This window comes from Saccostrea cucullata, unplaced genomic scaffold (assembly GCF_032062105.1).
Source record: "Saccostrea cucullata isolate Sc308-1 unplaced genomic scaffold, CSIRO_AGI_Scuc_v1 ctg7584, whole genome shotgun sequence".
Taxonomy (NCBI): Eukaryota; Metazoa; Mollusca; class Bivalvia; order Ostreida; family Ostreidae; genus Saccostrea; species Saccostrea cuccullata.
The window spans coordinates 87633-107579 of record NW_026941575.1 but is presented as its reverse complement, the minus strand read 5'-3'; the positions used below and the strand labels follow the sequence as shown (position 1 = coordinate 107579).

The following is a 19947-nucleotide window of genomic DNA, read 5'->3' as shown; positions in this document are numbered from 1 at the left end:
TTATTGAAACCAACACTAGGATACACCCAAGGATATTGAATATTATACCCCTTCAACATAACATTTTGAATTTTAGTTTGCCTATCTAGTCAAGAACATGGATTTTTTTGACATTTGATATACTTTATAATGTTAAACTGACTTTAATTCGTAAACGATAAATATTCGCGAGTTTCGCAACTTATGCTTAGGTCACATTTAAGCCAATGGTCTAGCAACTAAGTTGTGGGCTGAAAGAACATGATCGACTGACACAATTATCTGGCGACATAGAGCAGTCACATTAATTTTCATCCTCAAATTCATAGATGTAATTATTTTTTATCTATATATTTCAGCAAAATGTACATTTACAGGTGATTTTTCAAAAATTGCTTTAAAAATACAATTGAAATATTTAGATCATTTCTCATGAATGGTTAATTGCAGTTACCACAGAAACCAAATATTTGTTTTTAAAAAGTTAGGTACAAAAAAAAAATGTATCTTTCAATATTTTAGCTAAATGGCAACTCATACAGTTTTCTTCATACAAGCTAACCACTTTGGCTAAACTCTAAAGGCAAATACAATATTTTTGGAGATGTTTTCATGGTAACCAGATACAATTCACAAAAGCATATTAAAAATACATATTTTCATGTATTTACAATAAACTGTAAAAATAATACATGTATTTAAGTCAAAAATTATTTTGTATTTTATGGAGATTTTGTAAAGACAATTTATTTAAAAAAGCATTTTCAGAATAAGAAGAAGGTAGTCAGTTTCAAAACAAATTATGCCCTATATTTTTCTAAAATAAGAAAGTGATGTAAAAAATAAAAATTCATTCTTTCTGAATTATAAGAACTCCCTGCAGTAAGAAAACAACCGTTTTTCTCATATGACCTCCTAAATGCTAATTGTGACATCATTAACTTGTGCGTTTTCCTGTATTTTCTTAAAAAGTTGCAGAAGACATCAATTTTCAGTGGAATTTTCTTTCAGAATACATAGTCTGCCACTGTCACCCAGGAAAATGTTGAGATATGTGATTTTTCATAGCATTTTACACAGTATATCAAAAAATTGAAGCGGGCGACGGTGGCAGACACTATTTTCCAAAGGAATATTAGCACAGAAATGGATCATTTTGGGGCTTTTCTGCATTAAACTTAGAAATGTACCGAATAAATGACGTCATATTTCCCAAAAGGTGCTATTTTATGCCATATTCTTTAATGATCTATCATATTCATCCTCTCAACTATTGTTAAAGCCAATTTCATAACTTTTTAAGAACATCAAATTTTTAGGACACAATTATGCTTAAACTGACCCTCTTCTTTGTTACCATGGTTACAAAAATTTATGAGAAATCCACTGGTTTTATCTAATATTTTAAAGGTTTGGGAGATTTTCTATCTTATATTATCAAATTTGTTGTGCTTGTGGTATTTTTTCACAACATACACTGAAAATGATGTATTTTGGTTTTTTTTTGAAAAATGAATTTTTGTGATATTATGTTGCCATGGTTACAGAATATTTTTGAAAAACCCATGGGTTTTGTTTTGTTTTTTTAGAATTAAGAATGTGGTCTTTCTATCCCATGCATTCACTTTTCTTTAACATGTTGGGTTTTTTTCTAACTAAGCTCTTAAAAATGTTTATTATTGTGAAAAATGAATTTTTGTGACATTTTGTTGCCATGGTAACAGAATATTATTTAAAAACCCATGGGTTTTATTTGATTTTATTGAAATTAAGAAAGTGCTCTTTCTATTCCACATTATCAGATTTCTTTAACATGTGGGAATTTTTCTTACTATGCTCCTAAAAATGGTTATTATTGTGAAAAATGAATTTTTGTGACATTTCGTTGCCATGGTAACAGAATAATTTTCAAAAACCCATGGGTTTTATTTAATTTTATTAAAATTAAGAATGTGCTCTTTCTATCCAATGTTATCAGATTTCTCCAACATGCTGGCCTTTTTCTTAATATGCCTCTAAAATATGTTGCATTTGAAGAAATTATGTGAAAATGTTAAATTGAAATTTAGTACCTTTAATAAATCCGATATAATTTTATGCTTATGGTAATCATTTATCATTTTGTATGTACTTCTCAGGAAAAAAAGATTTATTTATGGTACTATCATCAAAAAAGCTCTGTTCCTGTGTTCAATAATAGCTAAATTCACATTTTTTTCAATTTTTTGCTTGGTTGCCATGTGCATTTACATGGTGCACTGTTTCCATGGCAACAGAGGCAACAGAGGCTGGCCAAAAAAATTATGTTATCCAATGATGTTCCCTTGGTCCATGAAGCAACATATTAAAAATTTGTAAAAATCTGAATTGGTCATGAATCACCCCCTGCCTGGTTCTTACAAATAGCTGTACTTAACACTTTACGAATTGACCAATTACCCTGCGATCTCAATCTGAAGAGCTATAATTACCTCCAAATATTCTTAATTACAAGATGTGTAAAAACACTAAATAAAAATCTATGCAGCGCTTTCCTTTCTTAAAAAAAACCGAGAGGATTTTAAGGAAACTGCGCTCATATTAACATAATATTTTATTTTTCCGACTAACCGATTACGGGTTTTCTAACCGATTAGCATCGTTCCGACCGATTAATCGATTAACCGGTTACAAATTGCCATCCCTAGTTGATACATATTGATGAGAGATATGCAACTGCATCAACATTATTGATTTTGAACTTTGCTTTGACCTTGACCTTACTTTCCTAAATTAGTGTCAAACTTCAAACTTCAAAAGCTGATAGATATTGAGATAAGCATTTCAAGTATCATCATTTTTTACCTTGAACTTTCATTAGAGCTTGACCTCACTTTAATTCATTTGTGTTTTAAGTCTGTTTTAAAGAAACCATTTACAATATTTTTTTAACTTCATATGCTGATACTTACTGATGAGAGCTTTTCAACTGAATCAACAGTTTTTGACCTTGGTATTCCCTTTTACCTTGACCTTACTTTAATGAAATTAGTGTCAAACCTTCTTATGCTTATACATACTAATGTAAGCAATACAACTGCATCACTATTCAAAATATTCTGATCAAATTTCATATACACTTATACAAATTTTCATGTTGCTTTTCTTATAATATACCCTCGGCGGGGCATTCATGTCCTATGGACATATTTCTAGTTTTGCAACTCTCTTTCTCTTTCTCTGTGATTCCTTTTACTTTTTACAATTTTGATTATTTTTGTTATGATAAAAACTTATAAGTATGTTACATGTAATAACGATATGCATTTGTATGAATGTTGATTTAGAGATGCAATAAGAAGACAGCCAAATGTATTTTCCTATGTTTACTACAATATATTGGCTAAAAGAAGCATTTTGTAAAGTAACTCGGGTACCATGTACTTTGATAGTTTAAAGTATTGTCTATTGCTCATTCTGTTGTTGTTATTATTTTTTATATAAAGATATTTTTTATATTAAGTTTATTTAATAAAACGCATGAAATACAACACTGCAGTTTCTTGGACTAAAGATATGCATTACCTTCCACATTCAGTCTGGCAAATTAACAATTCGATAAAAAATTAAAGACTTTTCAAGCGTATTTAATTGTTATATAATATTCCCTGTGGTTAATAAACAAAAATACAAAAAAAAAACAAAACAAAAACAAAAAAACAAAACAGAAGACAAAACGTGATCTAAGAGTTTCTTTGCTGATTTCAACTTTGGCAATGCTCTGCAAGAATGAAATTCAACCGTCATAATTATATCAGAGAAAACTCAACTCGTTGTCAGGGAAATGTCCTTTTAGAATAGAAAGAATAATCAACATTTCCTTTCAAATTTTCTTTTCTTTTTGGTGCATTTTACCTCAATATATATTCTGACAAGTTTTTGCTCAAATAAACAAAAATCTGTTTATATTTTGTGGGCGTGGTCCAAAGACGCATGGTGTGCGCCATTGTCTTTTGCAGCGTCACATTTTCTATCTTCTAAGATAAACAATTGGACCAGCGTCATCTGTACCAAACACTTCCGAGAAATTTACAATTGCACACACTTGAGTTTCCATTTAATTGTTCCCTAAAAACAGTTGAAAAACTGATTTCGTACACGTGGGACCTTCTGAAGACAGAATTCTAACTACATGACAATTACAATGATTTTGATTTAAATAATAAAAGGGTCTTTTGCTATTGTCTCTTGTCATTTGTTCTATCAATTATACACGATTTTGCCGAAAATGTCAAATATACAAAGATTCCTTACGAGTTTTTTGCAAGGAGTAAGATCTGATAAATTCAAATATGGTAACTGCAGATCTTCATCTTATTCTTGAACTGAATTTTAAGATCTTTTTATTAATACAAATGAAAAGAATATAAATGGAAAATAAATTACATTACAAATAAAACTTATCCAACACAGATGGAAAGATCGAATACTAGAACGCTAGATAATGAAGACAATTAATCTTTGATTATATTAAATACCGCATCAATTAAAATATTAGTTTTAATGCAATATAATTAACAATGCAAAACACCCCTCCAAAACAATATTGCTTTCCAATCTTCTTCCCCCAGTGATATCGATCTTGCCGACATTCATGTACATTGGAATGGGAAGAATATTGATTGTATATGTTTTTAAATAACGTCCCATTCGAGAATTTTTCACTCATATATACTAATATAGAGAAAGACGTCGTCACATACCGGTGGAGGGCTTTACATTTAGACCTTTACTCGGCACTCATGGTCATTGAGCAGTGAGGGGTTTTTATCGTGTATAGTAAGAATTCTGTCTTTCTTTAAAAGGGCCCGTGTGTGTGCAGGTTATGTATTTTTTTTTGCAACAGCTGCAACATTAATCCCTATACTAAAAACCAAAGAAAGCATTTTATTGTTAAAAAAATACTCCTAGAATTAAGTTGCAAATTATGTTATATAAATTTTGTTACATTATTATTTTAATTTTTCAATGCGTTCACATTTTGTCATTTATAGTGCTAACGTTCCAAAATTGAAATAAACATACATGGACTTTTAACTACAAAGTTACACCTGATAAAAAAAATATTGAATATATTTTTTTTTTTTAAATTGCAACTTTGATCGTTCTGTTACACTCAATATTTTCAGTGCATTTGAAAACTGAACACAGAAATTATTTAGTGTTAGACTTCCATTATAATGTAGTGCATCCCCTTTCTTTTAAAAATATATTTGAAATATGCAGAGTCGTCTCTACTTCTTTACTAATTAAAGTTTTCATGAAAAATGCCTGATAGTTTTCTGTAGCGTACAATATTATGGCTTCTAATATGCATATATATTGAAGTTCCATGACATGACCCAGTTATCGTACGAGTTAACTTGTCTCTTTGTTTACATTTAACAACAAAAGCGTCTTTGACAACACTATGTAATGTAGAAACACGTGAAAGATTTAACGTTGACAGGTACGATTATTTACTTCTTCTGGTTTACAACATTTTTTAATGTTAATGTCACATCTTTAGGAAAAGGGTATTTATCTTAATCATGGCTAATGCTTATCACATGCCCGTGCCTGGTGAACAGGTGAACAATGTGATCCTATATTTCGCAATACTTTTAAATATCTGATAGGTAGGCCATTCATTCATGTGATATGTATTTGTATTGTTTCAAATAAATTTGTCTGAGTGAATGGTGTATACATTTATTTTATATTATAGAAGAATTAAAGGAATCTAGCATTTTAGTTGTAAGATCGAATTAATGTACATTCAATATATGCAGTTTTGTGATATTGGCCATTCATGTGGCACAACAAAATCTGCCCCTCGATAGAAAATTAAAGTTTCGAATCTTTGATAAAATTCACTGATTCTTAGATACATGTGTAGAAGTACGTGTACATTAATTAAAATTGTGGTCGTTCCCAGAATAGATAACGATAGACACACCTTGATTTAATAAATATATTTTAGACATAAATAATTCTACATAATTGTTGATAAATATGCTTAGTTCCTTAGGAGAATAATTTTCCTACATGCAGACTGTAATACATGTACAATTGAATCCAATTTTAAACAAAGTGAAAACCAAACTTAGTGTATCGTCTGTTCCATGTTTATCGTCGTGTACCCTGCTTTGTTTTCAAAACTGGTATAAGATTTTTTAACTAATGAAAAAAATAAATTGAAATTTAAATATGCATTCTACAATCGATTGAATGAAATATAGTTTTTGAAAGATTTGGTTCTTTATGGTATATTGGTACTCCTTTTTGCTACGTAAAATTTTCATACAATTAGTGATTTTATTTACAGTCTGCATTTCCGATTAACATAACCTAAGTCTAAAAAATATATATTTCAAGCAAATTAATGATAATACGAAAACACAAAACTTTTTTTCTGCCACTACCCCGAGTCCAACAGGTCGGAGAGAATACTCGAAATCGGGTATTATCCCTGAAATCGCGTATAATACTCGATATTAGGGTATCGTTGAATCCGCGAAATCGGGTATAGGAGGTGTAATCACCTAATAAAACTTAAAGAATGGAATGGCGCATGTTGCCAAGTTAACTTTCATCTAGATACACATGTTTTCTAAAGATATCACTAGCCAAGTAAGAATTTGGACGTCAAGATTAATGCGCTCGGGACAACAAATACCCGTGGAGTTCAGTACATTTTATGATCTGCACACAAAAAGGCGTTCGATTTGCTTTATATTTTTCCTTATGTTGAAAGTATAAGCACCTTCCTAATGTTCATTACCAACACAACAGAATTGTAAAGTATCAGAATTCGGGAATTCATAATAATTCCACATCAACACGACAAACATGAACAATTTGTAAATAAATCAAATTATACGGAAACACATTTCACACACCAGATATGATGCCATGTATAAAGAAGGGATTGTCTATCGTATCTAATTATGCGTCATTAATTACTTTCACATTCATTTTGTGCATAAAATCAAATTTATTTTTGAATGTATAAAAAATGTAATGATAAAAATGTCTAAAATTTCGGCAAAAAGAACCTCTCTCTTTTTTTGAAAATCTTTTTTTTTTATTTATCATTCAAACATATTTGCAGAATATGTCTTCAAAATTTTAGCAGAGACAGTGATAGTTTCAGAGATACAGCTTATGAGAGAACATATATAACTGTTGATCGTTTAATTTCCCTAAGTCATCAATATTTTACCATTTCTCGGCGACTTCAAGGGGGGGGGGGTGCTAAAGGCTTCTTGACCACCTCTGACAAAACAACCTCGACTGTGTTCTATATGTGTCTACGAGACCTCTCTTTGAATGTCACGGTCGGTTAACTCGGTCATATATTTTTAATCGTAGGGAAGATTTATTCATCAAATAAAAATCATACATTGTAGGTAAACAAAAAGCAACCTGTTATTTTCTAACACAACATAAGACTACAAGTAACTAGAATTCATGTTTATTTTTTAAAATATTTTTTCATTATAGATGAGTATAAGGAAAAGTTATTGCCATGAGTAATACATATCATAGATAAAAAAAACTAAAAGAAAACTGTGACATATTGTCTGGAACCAATCAGAGTGCGTTGTATTATCATATTATAATGAGGCATAAGATATAGCGATATAAAAAAAAAATATAGAAGGTAAAGAGGTAAAATTTACCATGTCTATCAAATAGTATAATAAAGAAAGGAAGTGGCTACGATTTTTATGAAATTTTAATGTCCGATGAGGAATTATATTCCCAAAAAGTAAGACAAGAGTTTCCAAGGCAATTGAACACTCCATTATTTCAGTTTGTTCATTAACATGTTCATAAACGTAAAAACTGTAAGAAATGTGAAAATTTGACTATGTAATTCATATTTCAATATGACTGTACCTCGATCTATATTGAGAAATTCAATGTATTTTAACTACATGAAAAGATGAACACATTTGACTTTTATTTATAACCCCCCCCCCCCAAAAAAAAAAACAAACAAACAAGAAAATCCTGTTCATATGACTTCTCGCTCTCAATTTTCACACAAATGCATAAAATAAAAGTAAAATAGTATATTTTGTACCGATTAAAATGCAACCAAAAATTTACGGTGTCTTTGAATAAAATTTCATGCTAAATTGGCATAAAAAAAGATACTCAGCTTCAATTAGCTATTTTCAAACTGTTGACCCGTGGGTTTTTATTTCATCTTATTTTATTTTCTTCTTTATAATAACGTTGGTATTATTGCAGAGATATACAATTATGACTCGCTTATACTGTACTCTCTAACTGTTACGAGTAATTTATATTTCACGAGAAAGGGACGCCATACATTTTTCAGTAAAAATACATAACACGGCGTTAGTCGTTTAATTTCTTTAAAATTTCACGTTTTGTGAATAGTGCACAAATTAAAAAATAAAGTATATGGAATACTTTAATGGGAAATAAAGACAAACGAAGTGTAGTTATTTGTTTTTAGAAATTATATTGAAAAATAATAACGCCATTGTGTCCTCTTTGTTACCCCAGCAGTGTTTGTCGTGTGATTTTAAACTTATTTGACAACCTTATGAATTAGGTTTAATAAAAATAAATCCACAAGATACTGATGTACAAGTAATAGTTACTGGCATAATGCGCCGTTGCTTTATTCTTTTGTTTTTATAGAAAGTTGCACGGAATACCCGATTTCGCGGATTAATATCGAGTATTATACGCGATTTCAGGGATAATACCCGATTTCGAGTATTCTCTCCGACCTGACCAAAAGGAGAATTTTTTTTATCGATGTACTGGTATATTATTGTGTTATTTCACATTATGCTCCCGACTGATATGAAGTTCCGAATTAAATTCGATACAATTCACTGAACGTAACATGCATAGATACTGTACTTGTTCATAAAGATTAGGTTTAGATCTACTTTCGATTTAATTAAATATATTTTAAAAGATTGCACTTAATGGTGTATTGGTACAGTGACTCCTTTTAGATATGTATACTTTTCACACAGTGATTTTCTCTGCACATACAGTTAACAATTCCGAGTACCATAAAGTAAGCCTAAAAATATTTGAAGCAAATGTTATTATTGATTTATAATAATACGGAAGCACAAAACATTTTTCTGCTACTAGCCCGAGTCAAAGAGGAGAACTATTTTACATTCTTTAGCCGACTAGACTGTGGTATGGGAACAACCTTGAATGCTTCTAGGTTGGGTTACTTAGTACTTTGACATAAATTTAAGAAGAAAAAAAACCCGAATCAAACCAACTTTCAAATAATTTAAAAACTGTAATAAAAATTAAGATAATCATAAATTGAAATAAAATACGTGAAAAGAGAATGCAATTTTCCCCCTGCAACTTGAAGGTTCTTGATGATGGAGAATTCAAGTTTAATTACTTTCACTTCCTTTTTTTCCTTTAAATTAAGGATGTCAAAACAACCCATAACAATACAAGATTCCATCACGGTGGAGACAACCTTCGGGGAACACGTCATAGAGCTGTGTTATGGCGACATTACAGAACTTCCGGTGGAGGAGAAGATGGACATCGTCATGGTTTCCGCTTTTATTGGTAGGTTAGATGTCGCTAATCATAATTATAGCAGGATGGGTTAAGGCGATGATTTATTGTGTATTAATTATATATTTAATTGATTTGATTCCGAGGTGAGGCTGACGAATTTTGAAAATAATAATTTTTCCACTGAAATATTAATAAGCATTTATCATATCAGTCTTTGATTTAGTACACTCTTCTTCCTTGAAAATTGCGTTATGGCTTTTGACAATTTTCTCATAACTTAATTTACTGAAATTATCTGCTTCAGAAAAAAATGCAATTCAACGTCTACTGCTATTTATTATTGCATTAAGTTGACATTCTCCACCGCTAACGCTATATTACCGTTAAATTAAGCTGTTGAAGACACAACAGTTTCTAGACGCAATAATTTATAAATTTTCATAATTATGACATTTTAGCGTTGTATTACAACGCTTAATGATATTTGTATTATCTACCCGTATTTTATCAGCGGTTGCTGCAGACTCAAGTTTTTAATTAAAATAACATTGTCTGAATTCATTTTCGTTATTTTTACGAAACAGAAATGGCCGTAATGTTTTATGATACTCTAAGCTTTTCATAACAATGTGTTAAATTTTAAGAAAAACATGTATTGTAGGCGACTATTCCCCGGTGCATAGAACTTTAATAGGAGCACTCCATCACAATCTGGATATATCCGTGCGTGAACTGGCCAGAGACAAAGACATGGACCTCCGTGTTCACTACTCGTGCTGGATTTCCAAACCTTTACCCACGGGCAAACCATTTGGTCGGGTGTTGTGTTTTGAAAAGTAAGACTAGTATTAATGTTTTTTTTTGCTTTTTATGCGCCCGAATCGACAGATTCGAAACGTATATTGTTTTTGTACTGTCTGTCTGTTTGTCTATCTTTATGTTTGCCTGTTTGTCTGTCTGCTGTCAACTTTAACCTTCGCCATAACTTTTGAACCGTGAAAGATACATACTTCATGTTTGGTATGCTCACTCCACTAATTAAGCACTTTCAACTGACACCAAGGTCAAAGACCTTATGACCTTGACTGTTACAAATGTGCTAAATATAGCTTTTTCGAACTTTGATATTACTTTTTAACCTTAAGAGAGAGAGACTTCATATGTGGTTTGCCTACTTCGATAATTATGTTCTTCCAAAATACGCCAAGGTCAACATGTAGACTGTGACCTATATGCTAAAATAGCTATTCGATCTTTCGCAATAACTTTTGAACCATAGGAGATAGAAACTTCATATTTGGAATGCATACTCTACTAATTAAGTTCTTTCATATACCAACAAGGTCAATATTCTTGTGACCTTGACTGTAGCCTTTATGCTAAAAATAGCTTTTTCGAACTTTCGCCATAACTTTAAACCATGGGAGATAGAGACTTCATGTTTGGTATGCATAATCTACTAATTAAGTGCTTTCAAATGACACTAAGGAGAATGATTGTGTGACCTTGACTGTGACCTATATGCTAAAAATTGCTTTTTCGAACTTTTTGCCCTTGGGCGAATAATTATTCACAAACATATCTTGTTACTATTTAAAGAGCACTGTAGTTCAGAATAGTGTCATTATTACAATAATATTAATATTGGAAACTGTTCAGTTAAATGTTGACATCTTTAATAGATCAAAATTCATGCAGGTCACATTAAAAGGAGACTGTTCTCTGTATATGAGTGCAGTACGTTGCTTCTGGAAATCTCGTTTCAAATGAGTATATTAGACTTTTGCAATACTTCGTTACATGTAGTTCTTCGGTATTTTACAAAGCTTCTTCATGAAAACTGATGCAAAATAAAAACCTTTCATCAAAAGGTAGAGAAAACTGCATGTTATAAGGAGAAAATACAGTATCCAAAATTGCTTATACATGTACATCAGTGTATATATAATCATAAAAATGGAATAAAATCAATCATTTAAAAAGTTCTTAATTGTGTCGGCGTTGATTTGTATGTCATTTTTTTTCATTTGTTATTGTAGAACCAGGGGTAGCAGTGATGATTCACTCACTCGACAAATCAGAGACATGTTCAAAGTTTTGGTCCCGGTCCTAAAAAACCAGAGCACGACAATCATTACACCTCTTCTTGCGACAGGATGCCAGGTGAACTATTTTTAAGGGTTTTGGTCAAAAGGAGAGTATAACTGTGATATAATTCATGTTTATTATCTTACAGTTAATAACCAAAGAAAATAACGTTCACACGATACGAAATTTCAATTGCACATTATATCTTGCAAAATACAAAAAATGGTATCAATATCACGAAGACCTCGACAAATTGTATGATTCATTGATTGATTTGCAATAATATTAACATTTATTTGTTTGACCTTAATAACATGCATTATAAAATTACAAGTGATAAATACAAATAACACACAAGACCCAATCACCAAAGTCTGTTGGCGTATGAATACAAAGACTACGCCGCTACTGTTTAAACAAAGCGAATGATTTATGTCTGTTATACGATTCATTTGTATTTTATTGTTGGAAAAATATAGTTTATCATTTTAGATTGAAAAAATAAATAAAATTTGATTATTGTTAACTGTCATCATTGTGAACTTTTTTGTTTCCTGACTAAAGCTGTTCCAAAGGATGTTCTATTAATTACAACTGAAGGATAGGGAAGGAATATTAAATAGAAAAATCTTTATTGCGAAAAATACAGGGTATAAAAATGTAAATATAAGCATTGAATTATCATTTCTTGAAAAATGCAGTCTTATAACCGTAATAGTGTGTGCAACAAACTTTCATAAGGCGCTAACGCGCGTTATTCAATTGTTAGCGCACACCATTGCAGTGACTGCATATTTAAAAAAAAAGATAATTCAATGCTTAAATGAGTGAAATTTCAATACAATGTTATTTATGCAGCGCTCAGACAAGAATATAGTACTAGATGCGACAGTTCAGGGGGCCATCAGTTGGATCCAGGCGGGACTTCCACTGAAAAAGTTAAAAATAATCGTGTTTGGCGGGAAAGATGATGGTCTCAACAAGTGTTTCTCTAGTTTAAAAGAAAAACATTTGAAGGCGAATAGAAAACAGGTTCGTCTTTTTATTTTTTTTTTCTGTTTTATTTAAAATATACAAAAAAGTGTGTTTGCAAGAGACCTTTGTAGTAAGGAATGGGTCATGTTATTAGATATTTGAATCTTTCAATGGAATTTTTCAATGTTTCTCAAAACTTCACTTTACTGGAGAACGACAGGGCCAAAGTAATTTATGATGTGAGCCTTATAATACACGGGCCTCTTTTCAAATATACACTATATGTACTTTTATCTGGATTTATACAGATATAATTTTTATCTACTTATTACATGTATGGATCTGACAATATATTTTATGTTAAATTTTGTTTTTTGTTTTCATTGTAGAAGAAGAATAATCCTTCTTATGATATATTTCTTGTTTACCAACCAAGTGATATTCCTTTGGTGAAAACCTTGTCCAAGAATCTTAGCAACCGGAATAAAGATTTAAATATATACTCTAACGCCACAAAGTTTAATGAAAAAGAAGTATGGCAGCAAGGAATCTTTGATCTTATGATGGGAAGTAAAAGGTTCGTGAGACGCAGAGGGGAAAAATAGATTTTATTACATTTACTTCCATGTCTTTTGCATATGCGGAACTACGGACCATGATCTTCATTGCGTTATGTACTAAAACAATCAAAGATTTGATCATGATTTTTCCTTAAGATTTATGTTTATATTCCTGATTGTTTTTTTTTCAATCTATCAACAGAATTGTCCCAGTACTGACCTGTAATTTCGTTCAGAGTGGAGAGTGTTTGGAGATGTTCAATATGGCGATCTGCTGTACACGTCGCCGTGGGAAGGATTTTCTGGTCCCGTTGTATTTCGAGACAATTCAGATTATTCCAGTCAGCATTAGTCTGGTTCAGTTTCTCGATTGCAGGTACATGAACATTATTTGCTGGGTGCCATAAGAGTCCTAAGAATTTTTACAACAAAAGTAAAATAATACCATTTTTACCATTATATCCTTTGATTTGGTGGTGGGAGAGAAGGGGAAGAGCTAAAGGTGAACACTGTTGCAGTGTTTACGGATTTTTATACAGCCAGAGATACATGTAATCCTGTTTAGTGAAATGAAAATTAAGTCTACCCCTAATACCTTTTTAAAAGTTTACCATCATTTACTTGCAGTTTCACAGTAAGAATAATTTTTGGCATTTTTTGTGAATTCATGCAGTACTTGATTTATAAGATTGTTTAAATTTGCAACGGTCTCTTTAATCATGGAACTTTAAAGTTACTAAGGCGTCCCTGTGTTTATTATTTGTCCAGTTAGGACAAAAATTTGTAATATGTCTGTTAATAATCTCTCCAAGACAAAACAAAATCTATGACTGGTTAAAAATAACCACTTGGTACATGTACATGTTACAGGGTGCGAAAAGAGGGTGATACCGCTGAAGGGAAAATGGAGGCCGCATGTGTTCAACTTATGTTAACAGAGCCAAAAGAGGAGGAAAAGGACGATAGCAAGAAAGAAGACCAATTCAAGGATGACGTCTTCATTTCATACGCCCACAAAAATCCCACTGAAGCGCATTCATTACTTGAGGAATTTGAAAAACAGTTTCCAGAACTTGATGTTTTCTTTGATAGACAGGATCTACAAGTCGGTAAGATCAGTATAAATGAGTATATCATCTGCATTTATATCTGTCTCTCTGTCTGAGGGGATTTAATCTTTAAAGTAAAGGAATTATTATTCATTAAACATGTTAAAGACTGCGTTTTTCTTATGACACAGGTGGTTTGTGGCAGAAGAGTCTATATTACTCCCTGGACTCGGTGAAATGTGTTATCGCCCTTGTATCACAGAGTTATCTGTCGTCTGTGGTTTGTCAAGAAGAATTCAATATCGCTTTGTATCGATGTCACAAAACGGTAAGTATTGAAATCAAAGGTGAAACAGCACCTGTGAAGTTAAACGCTTCATTTTACTCTATAGACACAAGCCTTCTCACGATAAGCTAACCAACGAAGATGTTTCAATAAATATGTTTTAACCATGTAGTGGAAATTCTCCTTGCGAATGCACTAACCTATCTACCTAGTCCTTGTTGCACCCGGAGGCACATAGGACAAGGGATTTCCATTCCTCTCTATTCTTTGCAATCTTCTTCACCTCTCCCCGGGTGAAATTTATCTCTTTAAGCTCTTTCTGCACTGTTCGCCTCCAAGTTGTTTTGGTCGGCCTTTCCTCCTCTTCCCTTCTGGGCTCCATCTAAGTGCTACTCTTGTGATGTCATTTGTGGGCTTTCCCAAGACATGGTCTATCCACCTCCATCTGTGTTTATAAGTCATGTCTGTTGTTTTGGCTGTTTCATACAAATTTTTGAAGGTTATTTTTTTTGCCAAATGTCTTCAAGATCTTTCTGAGGCACCTGTTATGAAAACTCGATAGCTTCTTTATGTCACTCTTAGTCATCCTCCAGCATTCAGAACCATACGTTAAGAAAGATAGTACACAGCTATGTCTGCTGATGCTGCTTGACTTCCATATATTCTTAAGCTTGACAAAGGATCATCTGGCTTTATCTAACCTTGATATTATGTCCTTGTCAGCTCCGCCACCAGATGTTACAACAACTCCTAGTTTCCTGAAAAGAGTCCACCTGATGCCTTTATTCTCGTCACTAATGGTTGATCGCATTACCCAGTCTAATGCTGCACGATGAACAATAGAGCTGACATCACACATCCTTGTCTCACTCCTGATTTAACAAGAAAACTTGTGTTTGATGAACTAGAAATAGAGCACTTAAATTCTGCATAGAATGCTTTTATTAGGTCAACTAGTTTAGATGATATACCGTAGTGCCTCAGGATTTTCCACAAACTGTCTCTGTGAATGCTATCAAAAGCTTTTTAAAAGTCAATGAAGTTTATGATGAGTTGTCTTTGCCATTCCTTGCACTGTTTTATCATGTTTCTTAGTACAAACACTTGGTCACAGGAGCTCTTTCCTTTTCCTTGTGACTGTACAAATTAGAATTACTACTACCTGTAAAGTCTTTCTTGGAATATAAAATGAATTTCGCCAATTGTCATTATTACATTGTTTAACTCAATTTGAAAGATATATGTGGAGATAACAAACAGTATATACATGTAAGTTCAAAAGTCCATTAAAATTATAAAATAGGAGCAGATAGATCAAATACGGACTTCAAAAACATCGATAAGAGGTTGGAAAAGATTCCATAGACGAGTATGCATCCCTTCCCGACAGATCACACCCGCCATGTGCAGCTTGTCATGATTGGGAAATTACAGAAACATCCACCGACAATTCAGCGTATAGCGCTAGCTATTGGCCTAACAATTATTAGTATGAAAAACGACAGTCAGAACTTTACTTCATGATAGATTATATTTGCTGACAGGGTCATTGTACCTTCGAACGTACGAAATAATAACTTTAAACGAGACTGATGATAATTTTTTTTGTCATAAATCATGCTCTTGTGTGTTAAATCGATTGAAAAGTTGACGATTAAAAAGTAAAAGCCATTACGTTTATCACATTAAGGATATACTATTAGGTAATTAAAGTTGCAAATACTGTTTTTCTGATATAGAATACTAAAATGATACCTTTTCAGCCAGGGGAAGTTCTTCTCTTTCTCGTTTGCATCGAGGATCTGCTGTCTGTTCCTGAAGTCTACTGTGAACATAAACTGATAGACGGTCGAGGAAACCAGTACAATAAACTGGTCCCAAATCTTGTCAAGGATGTAGCAGATTGGGTTCTAGAAAAGAAAAGGCCAAAGTATCTTCCTAATATATCAACAAAGGTAACTCTAATTAATCACAACAGAACATAATTTTACCTTTAATCTTTGGTCGGAGTTGAACTTGTATAGTAAAAAACGTTTATTTTCTTACACAGGCTTCTCAATATTTTGCAAAGCAGTCAGAAAATAGAAAAAAAGAAATTTACGACAATTACAACGTGAAAATAAATAGCATCGAGAGAAAAGTTCCTTATGATATGAAACCCCTAGACCAGTCATTATGTCACGTGGTGGTTAGTGTCAGTCAGAATGACCTCAGCTTGGCCACAAGTTTGTTGTTTCAGCTTCAGAAAATTAGTCCGGACATCAAGATAGTTCTTATCAGCGATAATACAGGAATGGACTTGAAGTGCTTACAGACAGCTCAAAAGATTGTTGTTTTCATATCAAAACAGTACCTAGAGTCAAAGCATCACTTGGAAGAACTTTTAATTGCAATCATCCGCCAGCGGAGTGATAAAGAGAGGAAGGTGTTATACGTCTGTCAGACCACAAAAGTAGAGAAACCGGCCTTTGCAAATTTATTACCAGTAGATGTGTGTTTGTGGGATGAGTTTTGGGAGAATATGTTCGAAGAATCAAGTAAAACAGTCAAGCTGGATATTATGGAATTGAGAGGGTCATTCTCGTACAAATCGCAAGACTTTGCAGCCATGACCAAATTAGCAGATGACATATTGCTTGAATTGGCAGGGTTTGTAATTAAAAAATTGATAATGAATTAGCAAGGGAAAAATCTTTTTGTCAAATAAAGTTTTTTGTACATACATTGATAAAAAACAAAATTTGTACCAACTCCTTTGATTTTATTCCAGATTATATTCTCATAACATGCTTGTACATATATTCTCGATTTTTTAACGTCAGTTCGATGGACTATATACTCTCTTTCATCAAGTTTCATAAGAAAACAACAGATTAAAATTGTAATTTAGCTATGGCAACTGATGATATGAATAGCGTAAACACTTTCATTTCAGTCACACACAGTCTAAACCATCACCAATCATTGCAAAAGCAAGGAAAGAAAACTCAGATGTGATGCTTGAATTGCAGAAGGTAAATACATGTCTGTCTCTCTGAAATACTGATTTATTTAATTTTATCAAATTCAATAATATTTAAAATTTTACAATTTCAAAATGTCTTTTTATGCAGTGCCTTTTAAAATTGGAACTTCCCTCCAAGAAACAGGGGACAAATTCATCAAATGCTGTTTCCAGATCCCCAAAAGAAAGCAGCTTGTCTAAAGAAAGAACAGAAAATGGCCCAGAACCTCCCACTTCAGAAGACAGCCAACCCAGTAAATCGAAAGAAAAGACTAATGACGAACCAAAATCAGAAACTCCCACTTCACAAAGTAACCAACTAAACCAGTCAGGATCAAATTCTAGATCTAAAAGTGCTCCGACAAACAATGGAAACAAATCTTCATCATGCAATATTCTCTAGACATTAAAATCATGTCAATTTCTCTCTCTCTCTCTCTCTCTCTCTCTCTCTCTCTGTGTGTGATTCCTTTTAATTTTTACAATTTTTATTATTTTTGTCATGATTAAAACTTCATAAATATGTTACATGTAATAACGATATGATACATGTGTATGTATGAATGTTGATTTTGAGATGTAATAAGAAGACAATGAAATGTATTTTCCTGTGTTAAGTACAATATATGGGCTAAAAGAAGCATTTTGTAAAGTAACACGGGTACCATGCACTTAGATAGTTTAAAATACTAGAAAACTGACCAGTCAGCAAGGGCCCCGCCATGGGGTAGATTTAATAGGGTGCAGCTTACGGAATGATTAAAAAATGTACGAAGAATAAGCAACAGCAACAGCAACTGTATTCTTAAAATTTCAAGATAATTCCTGAATATTCAAAAACCTGAAAATAATATCCTTGTACTTACATTAGGCAGTAAAGAACAACTTAATGTATATTTAAACAATTATGAAAAATTTGTGTTATATAAAATGCCAGCCTTGAATGAATGCAAATATCATGAAGGCTTGACCTTAACTTCAAACAAACAGCAGTTGCAGACAAAGGTTTTCATTAATCTTAAAGTGACAGAATAAAGAAAAGCCTACTTAATTTTCTGCAGCTGGCTAGATAATTAATCCCAAGGGATTAATTGTACCTCTCTCATCATTTTCTTCTAAAGTACAATAAGAACTTTTTCAGTATTAATGATAGAATGGGGTTTTTATACAACTATTCTAAAAATTAATAATATGCTTGAATTAACATAAAGTGAAAAAAGTAAATCAAAAAATGGTTCAAAAAATCTTCTTTAATCTATTTCTTGTTATTAGAATTCAATGAAATCATAACTATTTAACAAATATAAATTATAAAAAATTATAATATTTAAATCCACATTTCAGAGTGTTCATCTAAGAACAAACTTCATTTGCAGACAGAGGTGGTAATTCATCTCAATTTGACAGATAAAGATAATGCTCTGGATTTTCTTCAGGAGGAAAGCTAATTAATCTCAAGGGACTCATAGCAGCATTCAGTTTTATAATAGGAACATCTTCAGCAGTTATCTCTCTTTGCCAATGCTTTTGTATATAAAGTTAAGGAATCTACCCCACCACCCCAGCTCCAAACCAGGGGACATAGAGAACCAAACTTAGCATCAAAATATGTATTTCTGCCTACTGAACTATCATACCAAATTTGTACTTGATAGGGCAACCATAAAAAAAGTTGCCCATTCATTCTTATGCATAGTTAAGGAATCTACCCAACCACCCCAGCTCCAAACCAGAAGACATAGAGAACCAAACTTAACATCAAAATATGTATTTCTGCCTACTGAACTACCATACCAAATTTGATCTTGATTGGGCAACCATAAAAAAAGTTATTAGAAAAAAACAGAAAATTTGTGGACGGAAGAGTGACAGACGGACAGACAGACAGACAGACGGACGGACAGAGTGATTACTATAGGGCACCCGCAAATCCTTGCGGGGCCCTAATAATTGTATATTGCTCATTCTGTTGTTGTTATTATATTAAGATATTTAAATATGAAGTTTATTAAATAAAACACATGAAATACAGCATTGAAGTTTCTTGAACTAAAGATATGCATTACCAGCCACATTTAGTCTGGCACGTTAACAATTTGATACAAAAAATAAAGACTTTTCAAGCGTATTTAAACTGTTTAATGTTATAATAATTTTCCCTATTATGAATAACCAAAAAAAACGTGGGTTAAGAGTTTCCTTGCTGATTTCAACTTTGGCAATGTTCTGCAAGAATGAAATTCAACCGCCATAATTATATCAGAGAAAACACAACTCATGGTCGGGCAAATGTCCTTTTAGAATGAAAGATAATCAACATTTCCTTTTCAAGTTTAAATTTCTCTTTGGTGCATTTTACGTCAATATATATTATGACAAGTTATTTGCTCAAATAAACGAAGATATGGAATTTTATGTTTTGTGGGCGTGGCCCAA

The 19947-nt window shown here is 32.2% G+C and overlaps 1 protein-coding gene across 1 annotated transcript; it reads left to right on the top strand.

The window, feature by feature from the left end:
• Positions 1 to 5404: 5404 nt before the first annotated feature.
• Positions 5405 to 18177, top strand: LOC134258091 (uncharacterized). Its single transcript, XM_062740657.1, is given in 13 exon segments — positions 5405 to 5467; positions 9452 to 9597; positions 10211 to 10385; positions 11589 to 11712; positions 12496 to 12669; positions 13002 to 13189; positions 13375 to 13548; positions 14043 to 14281; positions 14413 to 14549; positions 16271 to 16510; positions 16582 to 17156; positions 17443 to 17521; positions 17621 to 18177. Coding segments are annotated over 12 exon segments (2544 nt in total). The 5' UTR covers positions 5405 to 5467; position 9452; the 3' UTR covers positions 17915 to 18177.
• The last annotated feature ends 1770 nt before the right edge of the window (positions 18178 to 19947 follow it).